The sequence below is a fragment of the Megascapheus bottae genome, chromosome 5 (assembly GCF_031878675.1).
Source record: "Megascapheus bottae isolate mThoBot1 chromosome 5, mThoBot2.hap1, whole genome shotgun sequence".
NCBI lineage: Eukaryota > Metazoa > Chordata > Mammalia > Rodentia > Geomyidae > Megascapheus > Megascapheus bottae.
This window is the reverse complement of record NC_143513.1, coordinates 74,285,243-74,306,815: the sequence shown is the minus strand read 5'-3', so window position 1 is coordinate 74,306,815 and position 21,573 is coordinate 74,285,243. Positions and strand designations below refer to the sequence as shown.

Genomic DNA, 21,573 nt, shown 5'->3' with positions numbered 1-21,573 from the left:
GGTTTATTCAAAACAACTCAGGCTTTCACCTGAGTATAATCTACCTGCTACTTTTGTTTGTCTTTGTTTGTTTGTTTTTTTTATACTGGCCTGAGTCGTCTGTTCCTTAGGTTTGTTTGTCGATTGGTCTTGGGGCTTGAACTCTGGGCCTGGGTGCTGTCCCTGAGCTCTTCAGCTCAAGGCTGTCACCCTACCTCTTGAGCCACAGCATCACTTCTGGTTTTTCTAGTAGTTAATTGGAGATAAGAGTCTTACATTACTTTAGTGCCCAGGCTGGCTTTGAACCATGATTGACAGATCTCAGCCTCCTGCATATCTAGGATTACAGGTATGAGCCACTGAGCCTGACTTGTTCCTTAGCATTTTTACTCAAAGTTGGTGCTCTACCACTTAAGCCATGTCTCTGCTTAAGAGGTAAGAATCTCTTGGACTTTCCTGCCTAGGCTGGCTCAGCTCTTAGCCCCCTGAGTAGCTAGGATTAAAGGCATAAGCCACCAGTACCCAGCTTCTACCTGATGTTTTTAATATTGACTTTGGAGGACAGCACACAGACCCCCCTCCTAGGTAGCTATGTTTCTGGCATCTGATTATGTATCTCATTGAGCTTCTTCTTGACCTCCATTTAAAGGAAATAATGTCATACTTGATATTGTTCATAGCCTTTTAAATTCTGTCCCTCAGGGCTGGGAGAGTGGCCTAGTGGTAGAGTGCTTGTCTAGCATGCACGAAGACCTGGGTTCAACTCCTCAGTACCACATACTCAGAAAAAGTTGGAAGTAGTGCTATGGTTCAAGTGGTATGGTAGAGCAGTAGCCTTGAGAAAGCCCAAGGACAGTGCTCAGGCCCTGAGTTCAAGCACCAGGACTTGGAAAAAAAAAAAGTAAATTCTGTCCCTCAGTAGAGCTCTTCTGTGAAACCCTGTCATTGGAATTCTCAATACAGTCCTCTGAGTCTCCAAGTCTGGGGATGCTTTCGGTGTCTTGATATCCCATGCTTCTGCTCAGATCACAGATTTTCCACCTCTATGTCTGGGTTCATCACCTCACCTCCCTGTCCCTTGATATCTTCAATACTTATTCAGAAGTACAGCCCATCATGGGATCGACCAAGAAGAAATTAATATAAAGGTGCACGAATGTGCAGCTGTTGTCTATGAACAGGTCTCATGAACCTAGAATCATTTCTGTTCCCTTAGAAATAACTCCAGATTTGATTGGTGGGGATTAAATCAGTGTTTCCCTTTATTTACCTTTACCAATCCATATAGAAAGGAGGAAATTTGAAGATTCACAATAGTACCAAGTATCAACATTGGGGCATTATTTCTTGGAGTTGAATGATAAATGTGAGTGCCTTCCGGCTTTAGATTCTGCCTTAAAGTAATTCCTTTCATTTTGTTAGATGGCACTGGTTATGACTATCAACTGCACCTTGTTCTGTCAAAGTTTATGTTGTGATATGATTCAGACAATGGGATAACCCTATCGCAACATCCTGGTTTTAGAATCAAGAGTCAATGGAGGAGAATTGGCTCAAGAATCAGTGCCTCATTACCCTAGATAAAGAGAGATAAGGGCATGCAATATCCTTGAATGCACCAGAGTTTCTAGGCACGGCAGTTGGCCCTAGAGCCTTAGCGCTTCAAGCAATCCTGGAGTGTCATTTCAAATGATGTTTAGAAATCAGATCCTGAAGCACCTGTAGCTGGATGGGCTACTCTCCGTGCATGGAGAAGATTCAAGTGGATGTCACTCCCCTTTCCGGTCATTTCATTTCTATCTTTGGTGGAATTCCCCCTGCTTGGAAAAGAGCAATGTATCAGAATAACTTGGGCCTGAGGTCAGATGAGCTCTGGGTACTCTAGAAATTCTAATAGTTATTAGGAAAGTACCTATATGGTGTGGTAGGAGTCTACTTTCTATCTTTTTATTGTTACTAATCATCAAATGCTCTGCATGGCTATTTATGACTATTAGGAAAACTCATAGAATGCCTGCTTTCTAGCGAAGCACATACATATTTACAACACACACCTCCTCCAGCTGCTGGTTGAAATGTTAGAAATTGAGTAAATGGGTTTATTTTAGAATATTCTTTGGCTTGAAGATTTCCTACAGATACTGAAATGCTCAGGGAACTCTTCTTCAAGACATTGGTGAGGAAAAGGGAAAGAAGCATTGGGTGAGGGGGGGGGGCATTGAAAAAGGAGAAAGGGAAGGGTGTAAGAGAGAGGTGTGCTGAGGACCTGGGGAGGGGGTGGCTATGTGGGACACCCCCCCTTGTGACCTCTGATAGGTCTTTCTGTAGCACCCCCACCCCAGTTGGCCTGTTTGCTTGTCATCAGAGTAGGCAGTGGTGGGTGTGGTCATTTTTCTTAGGTCAGTGATTGGATGTGAAAAGCTTTTTTCCCATCAATAGAATCCTGAGCTGTATTGGCTTGGAGAAGGCCAGGGTGTGGGGTGTAGATACCTCCCATGGAGCCTCCAGCTGTGTGTAAGGCCCTGGGACTGGGCCTGGAGCACTCCTCTCCAGAGCTTTATCTCCCTTGGCTCAGTAGCAGGGCAGGGCCTGGCACAACAGACATCTTCAGCCACTGTTCAGAAAAAGAGGGAGGGGCCCAAGAGTGCCAGGTGGGAGATACCTAGGTTCTTCCATCGAAGCCTAGCCTTGCTGCCTTGAGGGTGCCTGCCTGACACCCCCAAAGTGCCATCAGCGCTGACAGTGTAGCAGCTCCCCGGGGAAAGGCTTTGGCTGAGAAGACACCTTGCACCCCACTCACTACTGGCCCCTGGCCTGCAGTCTCTGCCAGGCCTGCCCCACTAGGGAGCTTTTCGCCAGGGACTCCAGGGACTCCAGGAGGGTTCAAGGTTTGCTGTTTTACCTCAAGGATTTTCTTTTAAATACCTACTACATTAACATGAGTGACAAATCAATCAAACAAACAAAGGAAAAAAACAAAACCACAGTGACTAAACCTTGCCAACCCTGGTCACATCACCCCAAAGTATCTCCCTGCCAACCCCGGGTCATCCCCTTCCTAGAATCTTGGGGGTGCTCTCAGTGTCTCTTTCTGTAGAACAAGACCTCAAGAGTCTACATTCTCGTGCTGTGCACAGTGGCTCACCCAGCCCCCACTAGGTCAGCTCAGGGAGCCCACACAGCTGCTTAACATCCCCCCCGCCCCTGCCAAGGCTTGCCACGCCGCGCATGGTGGGTGAAATGAGCCTCTTTTCTTCAGCCTCCGTGGATCACCTGCACTTGCCACCAACTCCTCCTAGCAGCCACAGCAGCGACTCAGAGGGCAGCCTGAGCCCCAACCCTCGCTTGCACCCCTTCGGCCTGCCTCAAAACCACAGTCCTGCCAGAGCTGTGTCCCGGGCCCCCTCAGCCCTGTCCACCTCGCCTCTCCTCACAGCACCCCACGTAAGTGTTCACTGCATCTCTGCAAAGAGACTGGAAAGCCTCTGGATCTGATATTTACTCTTCTAAGAAAGTTTCAGTTATAAAGTAGCGTTTTCTATTTTGTGTTGCCTGTCGATCTCACTTGGCCCCGAAATTTTCTTCCTTTTCTGACTCTTCTTTCCAGCCTTGATGTGTAGGTTAATGTTCTAAAGCTGCAAGCATGAGGGGTCAAAGTTTGTTCTTTCCCCTATGATATGTCATAGGAAATGCCTTTCCTATTTTAGGTAAACAATCTTAAAGAAGGTAAACATCTCTCTGAGATTAAGTTCTTTGATGCCTAAAGCTCAAACACATCATTTAAAAATTTTAAGTACATAGCTTACTTTTTTTTTTTAAGTGTGGGCTATTTTTCATACTGTTACTGAGACTTGAACTCAGGGCCTCACACTGTTGCTTGGGTTCTTCGCTCAAAGCCAGCATTCTACTTCTTGAGCTGGATTTCCACTTCCAGTGTTACGTGGAGATGAGTCTCACAGATTTGTCTGCTTGGGATGGTTGAAATGTGATCTGCAGATCTCAGCCTCCTGAGTAGCTGGGATTATAGGAGTAGATTACCAGCACCAGACATGAACCTAACCATTTTTTTGGGGGGGGAGGGGGGTGAAGTGAATAAAATAGTATTGTATTTTTTTTAACTTCTATCATTATCTTTAAGTAATTGTACAAAGGAATTGGCCGTTTTACAAAGCAGTTTATGAATACAATATGTCTTGATCCATTTCTCCCCTTTTAACATTCTCACCTAACCTTTAGCCCCTTAAATTGTCAAAATAGCTTTCATCGTATACGTCTGTGTCGTCTATGATCAGTCCATACTTCGTATTTACTGAGGAACGCTTTCCCATCACATACCCATGTATGTTTTACTGTGTCTACCTACCGGTAGGCTTTCAGCCCTAATATTATTACCCACACTGTGTCAAGAGCTCCTTTCTGACCTTAGGAAGAAACATCCATACCCACCTTTAGAATACAGTATTGCTGTTTTCTTGGAAGCAAACCATTCCTCTTTCTTTCAGAATACCCAAAATCAAGCCTCAACTCCTACCCTAAGGCTTCTCTCAGCCAATAAACGTGTACCTCCCATTTTAAAGCACCTTTCAAATATTACGGTGTACCATCGACTTTCTCTCATGTTTTCTTGGGTATCACTTCAGCTTCAGGGTCTGGCTCAGATGCCTCTTGAGAGGCAGAGTTTGTAGCCTTCATTGAGAGTGTTATAGGATGCAGCAGTGCCTTAGGAGTTCTAATTCTCACCCTCATTGTGGACGGACAGCCCAGGACTGCTATGGAAATGGTCCACGTGTGTTTCTCTGGGCTGTCCTGCCTTTTAGCTAGATGAGGAGGTGAGGAGCAATCCTAAGCTTTTCTGCAAGGCAGAGCTCCAGCTAGATCTTCCATTCCCCCTTTGCCACAGAGTCTTCATGGATGGGGGTTATAAGGTCTATGTTTTTTCTTTTCTTTTTGTGATGTGGGTACTGGGGCTTGAGGTTAAGGCCTGGGTGCATTATCCCTGAGCTTTTTCACTCAAGGCTGGTACTGCCACTTGAGCTATAGCTGCACTTCTGGCTTTTTCCCCCCCGGTTAATTGGAGATAAATGCCTCATAGATTTGTCTGCTCTGGCTGGGTTTCAACCAAGATCTTTAGATCTCAGCCATCCTGAGTAGCTAGAATTATAGTTTGAGGTACCAGTGCCTGGCTTATGGTTTTACTTTAAAAATGAGAGCGAGTGGAGGCCGGGTGGGCTCTTTCTCTTCCTGCTGTATAGAATCCTTGGGCTAAAAAGCCCACATGAGTGCTTCTCTGGATCTCTGCACTTCAGAGGCCCTGTTTCTTACCTGGAGAACAGGGAATGCCCTTCTCTGCATTGCTAGTGAGATGCCGGCACAGGTTCTTGCCACTGTCCTGGGGTAGTTCTTGAGCATACCGGTTTCCTACCTGTGAGCCTGTTCTGCTCTGTGGTCTATGCAGAAACTACAGGGATCTGGCCCACTGGTCCTGACAGAGGAGGAGAAGAGGACCCTGATTGCGGAGGGCTACCCCATCCCCACCAAATTACCCCTAACAAAATCAGAGGAGAAGGCCCTGAAGAAGATCCGGAGGAAGATCAAGAATAAGGTGAGCCGTTCATATCAAGGCACTCCAAGTCAATGAAAAATACTTAGTCCTTTGGCCCTTCCTCCCTTCCCATGTGCTGGCACTGGCCACATCCAAGATGGAGACCTAGACCCAGCTCTTTGCTTATTCCTGGCCACAGGAGGGGCGCCCCACTTCCCACCATGTTTTCCTCCAGCTCCTTCCATCTTAAAGTACATACATGCCCATATAGCTACCCAGTGACCCATTCAGGGGTAGGAATTCCGTTTATACTCATTTTTCAAAATCTCAGCCCTTTAAGTTTCACATTTGTGATGTATATAACATTTTGCTTTGGTAGATATGTATATAATTTGTGAGTATATATATATATATATATTTGCACTAGAGGTGTTTATTTGATCTTTTTCAGGTAGTAGTGGTGCTGGGTTTGGACTCAGGGTCTCATTTTTGCTAGGCAGCCAAGCTCCATTCCTAGCCAGATTTGTGTGTGTGTGTGTGGGGGGGGAAGTGGCACTGAAGTTCAGAGCTCAGGGCCTTATGTGTTCTTGCTTGACTTGCTTGCTTGGCTAGTGTTCTCCATTTGAGCCATGCCTTCAGCCCTGCCTTTTGTTGATTATTTTAGAGTCTTATGGACTTTTCTGTCCCCACTATCTTTGAATTGTGATCCCTTGGGTCTCAGCTTCCTGAGTAGCTAGGATCACAGATGTGAGCCACTAGCTTCCAGAGGACTTTTTTCTTCTCCCTCTCCTTTTCCCTCCCTCCCTCCTACCCCCTCCCCTTCTCTCCCCATCTGTCTCCTTTTCTCTCTTTCTTCCTCTGCCTACACCCTCCCTCCCTCCCTCCTTCCCTCCTTCCTTTCTTCCTTCCTTCTTTTTTTGATAATGTGAAAAATCTCCTGTCATCTGATCTCCCTCTGGCTCAGCCATTGCTCAGTAGAAGGCCCTGTAGGTATGAGCAGGACTGGTGGAGCCAGTGCCCAGGAAGGCAGGAGAGAAGAGGCAAAGATGAAATCAAGTCTTTACTCCTCTTCATCTACCCGCATAGCCAGCAGGGTGTCTGTGCCTAGTCATGCCCAGTGGCTTATTTTATCTGCTCAGAGCCATCTTCCTTCTGGAGAGCCCTGGTATTTTGGAGGTCTTTTATCTGGTTTGTGACCCACAGAGTTGTTTGAGTTTCTGGGCAGTACCCTTTCCCCAGGCCAGAGCTGATGGAGCCGGGCACGCAGGTGGCAAATCCTGGATGAGTTAACAAGTTAAACAAACCGAAGTGGGCACAGAATTGAGCGGGCCTTGCTGATTTCTGTGCAAACTGCCTCCTGTCTTCCATCCACACAAAACTGGTTTGCTTACTGAGTTGGCAATTCACACAGTTCTCTTCTTTGTTTCTCAGATTTCTGCCCAGGAAAGTAGAAGAAAGAAGAAAGAATACATGGACAGCTTAGAGAAGAAGTAAGCCTGTTTTCACTGGCCAAGCTGATTGGGAAGTGGGTATTGGGTCTGTGGAATTGAGTTTCCATTCCCCCCACCCGGTCCCCCTCAGCCCCCTACAGGTGACTTGAAAGCTTGCATGGGATCCACCATGCTTTGACTGCCACCTAGTGGCCATTTGGAGAAGTGGTTATAATAATGGAAAACTAAACTGTCTTAGACGTTTGAACCACAAGATCAACCAAGAACCCCCTTGCAGTCCATGGAGGCTTTCTTTCAAGAAAGTACAATATTGACATTCTCTAAACTTTGTAGAGGAGGCATGCTGCTTCTGATGATCCCGAGAGAACTGTGCTATGTGACTGGGTCTACTCCACCAGAGAATGCACACAGGATCCTGGCTGCGGTGCTTTATAATTTCTGACTACTATAATTCATACTGCAGGAAAGTTCTGCAAAAAGAACACCCAAAGGCTTTTCTGAAAAGCCTGGAGAGTTGTTTGAAAAATATAAATACAATTTTTATTAGCCCAAGAAGAAAAATATTTTTCTAGCTGACAAGTTAATATGATTTCAAATGGGAAGGAAACTCCAGACTCAGAAATGAGTCTGTGTATCTAAGCAAAAGAATAGGTAGTGGATCCCAAATGAGTCCAGAAGTTTCTGTGAAATGTGAGTATGTCTAGCTAGTGCTAGACATACTGGTTTTAGGTCTTGCTATTTAGCATCAACATAGCCCCATTCTGTCCCATCGTTTTATAAGGCTGGATATAGGCGTACCAGATCCTTATTCTTTGTTCTGGGTTCCTTGTTGTCTCCAACTCACACCCATGGCTTTATAGCCATCTCGGATCTGGGAACACAGCCCATAGCCCCAGATTCCTGTAAAGCTGAGGAGGAGAAAGAGAACAGTAGGGAGGAACTGAGAAGAGACATGTGATGACACCCTGATCACCTGAGTCTCCTTTCCTTGCTGAGGTCTTGCCACCTCCCCTTTGTTTTCCTTCATCTTTTCACCCTCTTTCCAACTCTGTCCTACCTGCACCTGAGCTCTTACTGCACAGCGGGTCACCCATTTTCTCCTCACTCCTCTGTAGGGTGGAGTCTTGTTCCACTGAGAACCTGGAGCTTCGCAAGAAGGTGGAGGTTCTGGAGAACACCAACCGGTGAGTGTTCCTGTGCTACCAGAGGGCGGAGCCTGCTGAGGAGGACTGGGACTGAGAGGGAAGGAAAACACATAGGGCCTGCACTAAAGATGTGGCTGTGTCTCGAGGCTCAAGATGGCAATGCTTCCCTACCTGTTCCCACTTCACGGACACACGTGCACACATGTATGTGCATATGCACAATAAACACCTACTCTCATGTGAACACACTGGGTAAATACACATGCTGTGTACTTTCCTTCGAAATTCCACGCTTGATGAGGAGGTGGGACGGTAATTGTTATAAGGAGATTAAAAAGAGGTGGATGAAGTGTATGACTCAAGTAATAGGCTACTTGCCTTGTGTGCATGAGGCTTTATGAAAAGGAGGGAGTGGGGAAGGAGGGAGTAAAGCAACAGAAGAGTTTAAGAGAGTCTTGGAGCAGAAAAAAGTCTGTGAGTCAGGCTCTGCTGACAATGGCACTTACTTCCATGTCACTTCATTTTACCAACAGATCCTGTTTGTTGGTTGAAAAGAGAGAAACCGATCAGGTTTCAAAATTTATATTTTTCACTTAGTTAAAGAATTACATTTCAAACCAATCTGGAGAAACTGAGGGACTGAGTTCATGGTGCTTTGAGCCCTTGTGGCAGGAGCCCTGGTAGACACTGAACTGGCATCATTAACTCATTTAGCCTGGTGAGACAGGGCTGTTATTATCCCCACAGTGAAAGAGGCAGTGGAGACTGAACCATTCTGTGACTTGGCGGAGTCACAGAGCAGGAGCTGGGGCGCTTTAGGCTTAGGAGGGGCATGTGCGGGTGGACCTCGGGACCACAGGCAAGAGGTTAAGGAGTGGAATGAGAGACCGGCTGTCGTGGAGTCCACCCAAAACACTTGTTAATATGCATACATAATAATACAAAATTTGACAGGGTGAATCCTGTCACCCTTATTGTTATAGGTCTGACCAATCAAGTAACAAAACACAGATTTGGGTGGAGGTAGGAAAATACTAATTGATAATTTTAGGGTCAGCCACTGATGGCTCACTCCACCTATAATCCTAGCTACTTAGGAGTCTGAAATATGAGGATCGGGGTTCAAAGCCAGCTTGAGATTTGAGAATCTTATCTCCAATCATCTGCCAGAAACCCAGTGGTGGTAGAGTGCTAGCTTTGAGCAAAAAGAGCTCAGATTGAGGGCTCAGGCCCTGAGTTCAAGTCCTATGACTGACAATAATTTTAGGGCTCAGCATTATTGCCTAATAACAGTTTTGAAGAGGTTAGGGTGGGGGTCTAGTTAAATCTCTTTGGATGTGGTCAGCAGTGACATGTGACTGATGTCCTTCCTGAATCTCCATGGTTGATTGTTCCAACAGCAGGCTGGCTGGGACCATTGGATCCTCTGGTTGTTTCTGAGGCCAGTGTGGGTTCTGGTGTCACTGCTCACCTTTAAACATTGGTCCCTGCAGCTTCCTCTGCGTTTTATCCCTCTCGACTGCATCATGGACAGGTTCCCTGAGGCGCTTCTCATTCTTTAGAGCATGATCCAGAGAACCCTATGTAGGTAGGAGTCCCTAAAATCTACCCTAACACTTACAGCTGTGGAAGCCCTCTGTTGATGAGGAAAAAGGCCTGGACATGAATTGGGGGGAAAAGGAGAAGAATCATCAGAAATAATCTAGTTTGTGTCCTGGCTTGAGTTTTGTCTAGAAGCTCTTCTGCCAAGACTTTCCATGGCCACACAGGGGCAGCAGAGCCACAGCCAGACAGAGGCAGAGCCTGGCGGGTACCTGTGAGGCCGGCTCGCTCGGGCAAAGGGCCTCCCTTTTCCAGCTGACTATGGTGTATCTTGTTTGTTTATTCTTTGACTATCTTGAGAATTGTTATTTTCACTTGCTGGCTTAAACTCTGTGTGTGTGTGTGTGTGTGTGTGTGTAAATCTATATGTTTAAACTAGTTGATAACACTCATTACTTAAACTCTTCTGTACCTTTGCTTGTTTTCTAATGAGAAACTGAGTTTGTCACCCCAGATATTCTACAGTCCCTTTCGCGCCTCGCTACATTGACTTTGCTTCTGTTTTCTGGTACAAGTTCTTCACAGGTTCCTCTTCTACCAGGAGCTATGGGAACAGTGGCTGTCTGAGTAGCAGCAGTTCTTCAGTCCTTGCAGGCAGGTTGGTCTTGATGGGTTTTAAAAATATAACATCAAGTCACATCTTCTTCACTGATTGTTTTCCCCAAATTCATTAATGAATTTGAGGGCGTGATCTCTCTACAGGATGCAGATTTTCTTTGGATACACACACACACACACACACACACACACACACACACACACTCCCTAGTGGGTTTACTGGTTCATTCACTGGTAATTCTGTTTTTAAAATTTTCTGAGGGGCTTTCATGTTTATCTTGTCTCTTCATGTCCTTTGCCCACATTTTAATTTGAATTTTTTTGTTGTTGAGTTGTATGAGTTTCTTATACATTTTAGTTGTTAATTATTTATGGTTTATATGATTTATAAATATTTTCCATAATACCTAGCCTAATACTCTCCATTTAAAAATTTTAAAACTGTACTGGTATTGGCTGATAAAGCAGGGAAAGGTACCAGGTGGTGGTGGCTCACATCTGTAATCCTAGCCACTCAGGAATCTGAGATCCCAGGACTGACATTGGCAACCAAGCCTGTGCAAGAAAGTCGGTGAGACTGTTCTAACTAATCACCAGAAAACTGGAAGTGGTTCTATGGCTCAAAGTGGCAGAGCACTAGCCTTGAGCAAAAAAAAAGCTCAGGGATAGTGCCCAGGCCCTGAGTTCAAGCCCTAGGACCGACAAAACAAAACAAAACAGGGAAAACGTTTTTTTTTGTTTGTTTTGCTTTGTTGACATTTCTACTGAGGTGTACTTTGTCGGGTCCTTTGTCCCTAGTCCCCCTCTACTAGTAGGGGGATGCGGAAAAACATACCCCTGACCAGGCCAAGCCGTGAGAGGAAGGGGCCCAATGTCCTCCCACACCCAGCCTTCTTACCCTGGAGCATGAACAGAGATGCCACGCAGCTTCATCAAGGCAGGAAGATCTCTCTCTTTTATTCCCTAAATCCCCCCTCCTTATATTGGGTGAGGGAGCCTATCAGTATACAAGATGGACAGGACAAAGAGGTCCACGTGTTTTATCCCTACTATAAGCCTCAGCAGAAAGTTATTAGACATGGTGTTACTCGGCCCCCAACAGTACTTGATAGGTAAAAGTCATTTTTTTACACTGTATATATTTTAAGGTGATTTCCACAGTCAAATGGATTAACATACTCAACAACCTGTTACCTGTCTCTTCTTCTCTCCCTTCCTTCTTAAGATTTATTGTCTTGGCACAAGTATGCATGCAGCCTTACTAATATAGTAATATAGCTCCTTGCTATGCATTAGAGCTATAGAACTTACTCATCTTATAGCTGAAACTGGACATCTCTCCATCACCCCATTTCCCAGCTCCTGGGAGCCACTCTCTAGAGCTCTGATTTCTGAGTTTGACTTCTTTTTTGAATCTCCACATTACTGATGGACAGCTTCTTCCCATGGTCATGTCTGACTCTTGGTGTTCTGTGATCTTCCCGTGGATTTTTTTGAGCTCCTCATATCTGAGACTAGTGACTCTTTATGACCTCAGCTTGAGAGGAAAACCAGGAGAAACATGCCACGTGCCTCCAGCCCTCCTTCGTCTTTCACGGCTGTCTCCTGTTTCCAGTTGAGGAGTTCCCCTTGCTCAGAGGACACACAGTGACCAGTATGAGTGCAGGAAAACCTTGGGCTCCTCTGCCCTGAAGCCAGCTGATGGCTCTGGAGGCTGGGCAGTGCAGGGTGAGGGGAGATGTGTGGTCACATCCTCATAGTTGGACTCAAACACACACTCTGTGGACTGTGCATAGGGCTGGGCTCCCAAAGGTCCTTCTTCCTGCACTCCAGCACGAAGTGGCTTGGCACTTCCTGCTGATTGCTCTGAGCTGAAAGCTCTTATCTCAGTCCCAAGACATCCTGTTCTATCCTCCCTTTTATCCTTTTCTTCTCCCTACGTGATGCACGAATTGCATCCAATTCAGGTTTTCGATATGTGTTCCTCTTATTGCCTGCTTTGTTGTTGAGCCTCTACAAGGCTGCGAGCTGACTGATGGGTGGAATTGTAGGGACTTTGAAACGGACTTTAGAAAACATCTTATGTAATTGCTCTCTTTTGAAAGCGGAGAGGCTGAGGTCCAGGGAAGTTAAAGAAGGAATGAGGGATAGAGTTCAGATGCTCGCTTTTCCATCTGATGGTTAGCTGCATTTCTCCTGTTCTAGGGCCCTCCCTCGCTTCACTTGCATGGGGCTCGTTTGACGTGGATGAAAGGGCCCTTGAAGGACAGGCCCTTGGTGGTAGAGGACCTGGCCCTGGCTCTGAAGTAGCCACACCCTGTTCAAGGGATGAACAGTCAGCACAGCCAAAGAGCAGTATTTCACTGCTAGATCATGCTAGATCATTCTCTATATCTGAAATCCCAGGATTCTTGGACCCAAAGCGTCCATATCCAGGGTCTGTGTGGACCACTCCCTCCCCCCCACCCCAAGCCTATTTTCTTTTTTCTTCCAGATCTTTTTTTTTTCTAGATCTTTTTATTTTATTTTTTTGTTTTTTTTGCATTTTTTATTGTAATTACTAAAAGGGTTACATGATATTTGCCAGATAGAAGGTGCATTAATTCACATACATTGATACCCTTTCACATGTCCCAAGCCTATTTTCTAAAGGGAAAACTGAATGGCCAGTGAATACCCAAAGCCTATGTGTAGCCACAGATAGGGTGGGCTTTGTGGGGAGCTCTGTGAGGCTGGGCTTTCACATGATTATGTTGAGAAGGTAGAGAAGACAGAGATTCCCGGATCCAGACAGAAGACTGAGTAGGGCGTGTTCCATCCCTTCTCAGCCTGCCATGGTCCAGCGTGAATCTGAGTAGGTGCTCGCCAATGGCCCCTGTGCTTGGGAGAACCCACTGTGTCTTCAGAAAGTGGTAAACAGTGTAATTTTTTTTTCATTCACAGGGAGATATTGCTTCATCTCTCCAGGTTACCAAAAGCTACTCTGGGAATCATCCCCTGAGAGAGGGCAATCAGGCCTTCCCATCTTGGCATGCTCAGCTGAATGACTGATAGTGCTCTCTGAGGTCTCTGAGGGGGGCTTCAGAAGATCCAGAGAGGCCTGTCGCTCCCTCCTTCCTTCCCTTTTCCCTCCCTCCTCTGGGGTGCAGGCCAGATCCCCACATGGGGATGGGAAGAGGAGGCTGACAGGCCTCACCCTGCCGTGGGTCTGGCTATGCCAGTGCATTGTGGGAGGCCAAAGATCTACAGATTTACAGCTAGCCTGGAGACCACAGGGGGTGATGGAGCCCTGTGAACTCTCGACCAATCACAGCCCAGCTGGCTTTATAACCCACTCAGGTTCATGAGCCAGCATTTGGGGATTATTATTACAGCTCTAGATACTGCATAAGGATGTGGAAAGTTCCTTCAGGCCTAAAGGAGGCTGATACACCCCAAAAGGGTGCATGTATGCGCATGAACACACATGAACGTGTACATGCATACAACGTTTCCCATCACGTCCCGTTTTCAGGAAGCTGTGTTACAAGATTTGCTAGGAAGGCAGGCTATGCTGTTGGGTGTGCTGGTGAGTGGGGTGAAGGGAGTGGGGTGACTATGACTTAAGCTCTTTGTGTACATATGTAAAAATAGAATACTGAGACTGATTGAGTTATGTTACGAAGTGAGGATGAGGAAAGTAGTTGAAGGGGTGAGGTTGATGATGTGCATTATATGCATATGTGGAAATGTCAGTGAACATGAATGCCCTCCTCCTTCCATAATACTAAGATAAAAATCATATCAAAAACACTTGATAATAGGTATACAGAAAAGGTTGGGGGAGCAAGTAACTAGAAATCATAATTTGTTATTTTTTTTTCTGTAGGAATTGGTTTCTGACTCCAGTAGAAAATTCTATGACTTTCTCCTCCCTCTTGTAAACAAAAGAAATGACAGGAAACAAAATTAAACCAGACCCGAAGGTATCATATGAGGCTGCTAGTGTAAGCTCCCAGTTGCTGCGAGATTGTGTCTCTCACTCTTGGATGCTTTCGAATGTTTTGCCCGATTTCCTTTGATATGCCTCACAAGATACAGGGTGAGGCTTTATTTTTGGCAAGGCTGGCAGCTGCCTTCAACTGCTCTTTTTCAAGGAACTATATGAGAATAGCCACTATGTTTATTTTTACATCTCACCATAGGACACAGTCCACATCTTCAATCAAGTGTTGGACACTGCAGTTTTAACACATTGTGAAAAATCTGTTGGCCCAGTTGAATGCATGCTATAAGAGTATGCCTTTCTCTAAATTAAGACCTTGCTCCCAGAAGCTCAGGAATTCGTTAAACCATAATTAGTCATTATCAGTGATGATTTAAAAACAACAGTAAGAAAGGGGAAGTGGGTACTGTGAAAACATTAGGTCTGGCCCGTGCTTGACTTTTCACAATTTTGAATTTTTTGTTTGTTGGGTTTTGTTTTGTTTTGGGCCCATTAGGGAAAGTACCATTCATAGAGGTTGAATGTCATGGGCTTTCCAGTGGAGAAGGCTTAATCTGTCATCAGAGAAGAGACATAAAGGTATGTGCACTTCACAAAGCACAGAAGTCCCAGAAGGATGATTCCCCCATGATTCCAAGAACTGTTGTGTGCAGAGGGCTAACTTTTTCTCAGAATTGATCTAACTTGGTTAGGAGCACCTAGCAACAGTACTGAGGTCTCGACTCAGGTCACACTGCCTTCAGGGTCCGTCTTTCTGTTCTGTTTATCTATACACTAGTTTATCAGGCCTTAATATCCACTTTTTTTTTTTTTGCCAGTCCTGGGCTTGGGCTCAGGGCTTGAGCACTGTCCTTGGACTTTCTCAAGGCTAGAGCTCTACCATTTGAGCCTCAGCACCACTTCCAGCTTTTTGCTATGTATGTAGGGTACCGAGGAATCGAACCGGGTCTTCATGCATGCTAGGCAAGCACTCTACTACTAGGCCAAACTCCCAGCCCCTCCACTTTATTTTTGACATCTGACAGAACATTCCAGATTCTATTGTCTATCACCTGCATTGCCTCTTTGGTATATCTAAGAGGTACCAATCCTATGGTTTTTATTTGTCTTCTTACTATAATTTTGTTAGTTGCATCTCATTGTCATTTGACTGGATGTAGTGGTCCTTTGTAATGGTCATGTTTTTGTATGTAATGTTAAGCATTAGCTATCTCTCCGTTGAGCTGTAGGTAATGTAATGTTCATGTCACTGGAAAGCTATATAATGAAGAAGTATGTGCTCATTGTATTGGATCGTTGTCTGAGGTACTGAGCTCTGGCCACTTTGGAATCTTCAGTCTTCTGCTTCTGAGACAATTGTTTAGTGTCTTTGTATGTGCAGTTCCCAGCTGGGGGCTGATGAGTCACTCTATAATCCTAGCAACTCAGGAGACTGAGATCTGAGCATCCCAGGTAACTAAACCAAGAGACTATTAACTCCACTTAACCAGCAAATAAAACAGAAGTAAGGTGAGGCTCAAGTGGTAGAGTACCAACCTTGAATGCAAAAATTCATCAAGGGTTCAGGGCCTTGAGTTCAAGCCCTGGTAATGGTGTGTGTGTGTGTGTGTGTGTGTGTGTGTGTGTGTGTGTGTGTGTGTGTGTGTGTGTGTGTGTGTATGCACACACACGCATGTGTGTATGAACTCAATCACTATTAATTTTATGAGATTTTGAAGAACCTATTTAAATGATGTGAGTAGATGAGCCAGACTGAAATGGTCCTTCTTCCTACATTCTGCTTGGGGAAGTAGGTGGGGCAGGAGGGTATCTTTCCTCAAACTAGGGCCTTCATTAATTCATGGGATGAATGATGTTGTTTCCTTAAAGTAAATTACTCCATAGGCAAATTTAGAGTTCATATTCTAAAGACCAGGTGTGGAGCTGGGATGAGCAGAGAAGTGTGGCATATTTGCTAGTAAACAGAGACTGTTGGTTAAAAATAAAAGTAAAAGAGTTGTTTCACTGCCCAAACACCTTAAGACTCTGGAACACAGGTCCCAGGGTACAGGTACCATCTGGAAAAGGCCCAGCCCATGGAAGGCTGGATGTGGAGAGATTACTCACACCTCCACAGAACACAGAGAAGCCACTGGACTGTGGAGAGAGACTCTGGAAGTACTGGTTGGTGGGCCTCAGAGTGTTTTCATTCCCACCATGTACTCACTTTACCTTCACCAACCCAAGCACACAAACACACAGCAAACAGCACATTATCAATCACTGTGGCTGGCATTCTAACGAAATCCTAAACTCCAAAACACGTATTTTTAAAACTACGTGTTTGTTCATCTTAAAGAGCTGGATCATAAACTGAGAAATCAAGGACCATTAAACGACTGTTTTTCATTTGCAGTGGAATCAGCACATAATCATCTGAGTTTGCGAAAGCTGTGCAGATGCATGCCAAGCGAAGCACTCTACATTAGTGAACACAGAGCTTTTCTTGCTGTCACCAGTTGGAAAATGCAGCGCATTGCACCTGTAACTGAGTGGGGCTGGGAAAGTGTATTATCTCTGCCTCAGGCATTCCATCAGTGGACTGGAAGAGTGATGGGCCTGCTGGGAGTCTTTCTTCAGGAGAGACTGCAGTGCCTTCTGGGATGGGAGGGAATGGCGAATGGGCCGGGTCATTTCCCCAGAAATCAGAAGAGAAGGGTGAAGCCAAGTACTGCATGCGATTTGTTCTCTCAGCACCTCACACTCTAAACGAGACTAGGCAAGGAGCCAGGAGATGGGCAGAAGGGAAGTGTGGAATGTTTGCTGGTGAGCAGGGACTGTTGGTTTAAAAAAGCGAAAAGAAGAATAGAATAGAAAGGGTGCTGTCACTGCGCAATCACCTTAAGGCTATGGAGCAAAGTTAACATCTGGAAAGGCCCCCAGATTACTGAAGGCTGAATGGAAAGAGGTCCTCTGCCCTCTCCTTTACAGAAGAGGCTGAGCTTGAGCACGCTGAGACCAGCAGTACCCAAGCAGCAGAGCTGAGATGCCCAGCAAGAGTAGTGGTTACCTTGCGAAAGAGGGACTCTTTAGCAAACCAAGGAAGGAGAGAGGACTTGTGCCATAATTTAGCTGGCAGCTAAGAGTTAGCATCTTAGAAGATGATGGGCATGTATACTATAGGTTCTGATCTGGGCATTCACCTGCATCTATTCTGGGACTTCCAGACATGTCAGCAGAAAGAACCTAGTAAGTGCTTGGCAGCTGGAATCCCAGATAGTCAGTCTAGGCTGAGCCAGTGGAATCTCAATTCTGTGAGCATGGAGGTTACTCAGGGAGTAGCTGGGCTCGATGATTCAGCTCTCCATGTTAAAAGGGTGCCATGCACTGGGCACCCGTGGCTCACACCTGTGATCCTGGCTACTCAGGAGGCTGAGATCTGAGGAGCACTGTTTGAAGTTAGCTTGAGCAGAAATGCCCATTGAGATTCTTATCTCCAATTAACCACAAAAAAAGCTGGAAGTGAAGGTGTGGCTCAAATGGTAGAGTGCTTGAGCAAAGAAAGCTCAGTGACAGCATCCAGGCTGCAAATTCAAACACACACACACACACACACACACACACACACACACACACACACACACACACACGTGCCATGCTGATAGGGAGGAGGGAAGTATTCTGGAGAAATCCTGAGAGAAGAGAAAAAATGTCTGACAAGAGGAAAATAACTGCAGTGCATCATGGAACCACGATGGAAATAAATACTTTTATACTTAAATACAAAAGTTTTTTTAAACAATTCACAAGTACAATGGACCTTGATTACCTATTCTATTCATTTTCCCTGTCTCTCCCACAAACATTTTTCCTTAAGCAAAATTTATAATAGTCATGCCATCATTATCTCTCAGCCTTGAATAACATATAGAATGCTTTCAAAACCTATCCTCTTTTATATATGCAAACATAAATCAACTCTGAACTACATGTGGTCATGCTTCTATATAATCAGAAACAAAAGAAATAATTATACAGCTGAGCATATAAAAAGACTTCCCACCTTAAGCAAATTAAATTAATGATATCTATTAATGTGATGAAAGATTCTGCTTTCTTAAAAATTATTCCAAGGCAGAAGTGCAGCATGGTTGGGCCCACACAGGGGTTCGTTAAAACAGTAGGCTCCCACTGTCCGTGCTGAGGGCCCCTGTAATTCTGCAACCATTCTTATCCATGTAAAACTGCTCAAAGCAAAAGCATTCTTAAGGCCTGCCCTTCATTTGCTTAAGTGGAGAGAACTTACTGCATTGGTATATGCCAGTGGAGAAGTTGCAAACCCTGGAAAACCCTGTTTGCATTTGTGGTTGTTGATAACTCTTGAGGGGACAAAGTGATGAGAAGCAAGCTAGCGATGCAAGGCCAGCATTCTACAAGCAAGTGATTTGGTAGTGTCTTCTAGCAGATGTGGCTCTCTCATATGATGCCACCGGATGGATTTTCTGATAATCACTGAAACTCAAGACACAGCATCTGCTCATAAACTCCTTCCACTTTGTTAAAGAGATGAGAGTGGGGATTGGCTTAGCTCTTTACATGATGCTCTTGCAGAATTCCCCCAAGATGCTCTCATTAGAAAGGGTGTGTTGTCAGACTCCTGGCAATGCTTGCTGGCACCTGGATTGCTGTAGTTTTGCCTCTGTTCTTTCTGTGTCTGATGTCACATAGAGCATAGGATGACATCCCATCCTAAAACCTTTCCGTTTTAAGGGAATACATCATTGTCCAACTTGGAATATTTTTTTTTTTACTTTTTCTGTCATTTCCTAGAGAAAGATCATTGGGCTTCAGAGACTGAGTTTTGAAAATTCTAATTCCATGTACTCCAGTGCTTTCTGTCTTCTGTCTTTAGATGATTTATTCTTGTGTATTTTCTTTCTGTCTCTTGCTTTCTCTTTCTCTGTCTCCATCATCCATATGCTGGCAATGGTTTTGTTTTTTGTTTTTTGCCAGTCCTGGGGCTTGAGCTCAGGGTCTGGACACTGTCTGATCTTTTGCTCAGGGCTAGCACTCTACCACTTGAGCCACAGCACCACTTCTTGCTTTTTCTGTGTATATGGTACTGAGAATTCAAATCCAGGGCTTCATGCATGCTAGGCAAGCACTCTCCCACTAAACTACTCTCCCAGCCATGAATGTCTGTTTTTCTGTGGTGATGTTGCTGTTTTCAGTCATAGCCACTACCTACGCCCCTCCTTCACTTGTCTTTTGCTGGTCATTTCCCTTTCTTCTTTGTTCTTTTTCCTTTACGTCTTCATCCTGTGTCTCCCCTAAGTCTCCTATAGTCACCACCATCTCCAGTTTGTTCTGGCTACCACAGGAAAACATCAGCGACTGAACAACCTATAAACAGTAGGAATTTATTTCTTATGGGTTGGAGACTGAGAAGTCTCAAGAACAAGGTATAGAAGCCTTGGTATCTGGTGAGCCCTGGGCTGTTTCCGGCTTTACAGGAAGCTCCTTCTACCTCTGTCCTCACAAGGTAGAAGGGAAAGACTTATTCTGCAGCTCCTTATAAGGTCATTAATCCCAATCGTGAGGGCCCCACCCTCCTCATCTAATCACCTCCCAAAGAGGTGCCATCACATTGGGGCTTAGATGTGAATGTAGGAATTGGGGGCAGGGTATGAACTTTGCAGCAACATCCAGTCAGCATGTAGCCTTTTCCTTCTCGGAGGCAGAGAAACTCGTTCCAGCCCATCAGGGGCTCTTTGGAGCACTCTCTTCTTGCTCAGAGCAGTAGAAGAAGAGGGCAAGCCATGCAGATGTTACTGAGAGCTGATTCTGAGCTCCAGCGAGCTCTGTGGATACTTTCTTCCCCAAGGAAATGGCTTTCAGTCACCTTCCATGTCCTATGTGGACGGGCAGCAAGGCCATCTCTCATGTCCTCTTCTGACCTTTCCTTGTCCCCATTGGCAGGACTCTCCTTCAGCAACTCCAGAAGCTTCAGACGTTGGTGATGGGGAAGGTTTCTCGCACTTGCAAGTTGGCAGGCACACAGACTGGCACCTGCCTTATGGTAAGTTTCTCAAAAGAATGATTCAGTCACTTGCCCCTGGCCAGTGCCTTGTCTCCAGGGTCTCCCAGCTTGCGAAGGCCACATGTTCTGCAGCTGCCTGGGGCCATGCAGCCTGATCCCAGGCTGTTTCTTTAGATGCCTCCAGGTGCATGTGACCACGGAGTGCATTTTGTCTCCTAATAGAGGGCTCCGTCTCCCTGGGTATCCTGATATAGGCCGTGTGTAGATCCACCTGGCAGAGCTTGGCGTTCACAGCTCCCATGTCTCCTCCTCTCTCTCCAGGTGGTTGTGCTGTGCTTCGCTGTTGCATTTGGCAGCTTCTTTCAAGGCTATGGACCCTATCCTTCTGCTACCAAGATGGCTCTGCCCAGCCAGCACTCCTTGCCCGAACCGTATGCAGCCTCTGTCGGTAAGCGAGTATCCAGCTACTTGAGAAATGTTATGGTTTGTGTCTCTGGATGTAGGTCCCTCAGCTTTCTGAAGAGTTTTATGTGGAAGTTGGTGGTCTGGAAAATGGCAGAAGTGGCACTTTTCCATTTGCATAAGGACAGGTTCTGGATCAAGGCTGCTGTCCCCTGTACATATCCCCTCTTTCTTTCTTTCTTTCTTTCTTTCTTTCTTTCTTTCTTTCTTTCTTTCTTTCTTTCTTTCTTTCTTTCCTTCTTTCCTTTCCTCTTTCCTTCTTTCCTTCTTTCCTGCCAGTACTAGGGCTTGAACCTGGGGTCTGAGCAGAGCCTCTTAGCTTTTTCCCTCAGAGTTGACACTGTACCACTTGAGTCACACCACCACTTCCAGCTTTTTGCTAGTTCAGAGAGAAATGTCTCAGACTTTTCTGCCCAGGGTGACTTCCAATTGTGATCCTCAGATCTAAGCTTCCTGAGTAGCTAGGATGACAAGCGGGGCCACTGGCACTGGGCACTAATTCCTTTGTGTCCTTCATCCATGAAGTTGGGGCAGCACTGAAAAATCATCAGAATCCCCCAGAGCACCGTTTGCAAGCTATTCTCTGGTCTCTGATCCTGGGTAAATTATGATACCCCAGTCTTGAATCCTGATAAGGGATGCATGTGGATTTGGGGAGGGGGCAGGATGAGAAAAACAGTGAGGCTTCTGTGGCATTTTAAGAAACCCCCGTGTTTCTGCCTCCAGTTTTGAAATTGTGTGTTACCATAATAGGAGTTTATAAAATGAAATTAAAGACTCTGTCCCATAAAACATTAGGCCCCAGAGCTAGAGAATTTGGAGACTTGAGT

General features: G+C 45.5%; 1 protein-coding gene across 2 annotated transcripts in view; it reads left to right on the top strand.

Annotated features, from left to right (window-relative positions):
* The window catches only part of Creb3l2 (cAMP responsive element binding protein 3 like 2), a 155,154-nt gene that overhangs the window by 125,033 nt on the left and 8,548 nt on the right, over positions 1–21,573 (top strand). For both annotated transcript variants that reach the window (XM_090333374.1, XM_090333373.1), the window contains exons 5-10: positions 3,239–3,423; positions 5,435–5,581; positions 6,953–7,011; positions 8,088–8,156; positions 20,221–20,320; positions 20,603–20,729. In XM_090333374.1, coding sequence (XP_090189500.1) covers positions 3,239–3,423; positions 5,435–5,581; positions 6,953–7,011; positions 8,088–8,156; positions 20,221–20,320; positions 20,603–20,729 — 687 coding nt within the window. The remainder of the gene's footprint in view (positions 1–3,238; positions 3,424–5,434; positions 5,582–6,952; positions 7,012–8,087; positions 8,157–20,220; positions 20,321–20,602; positions 20,730–21,573) is intronic.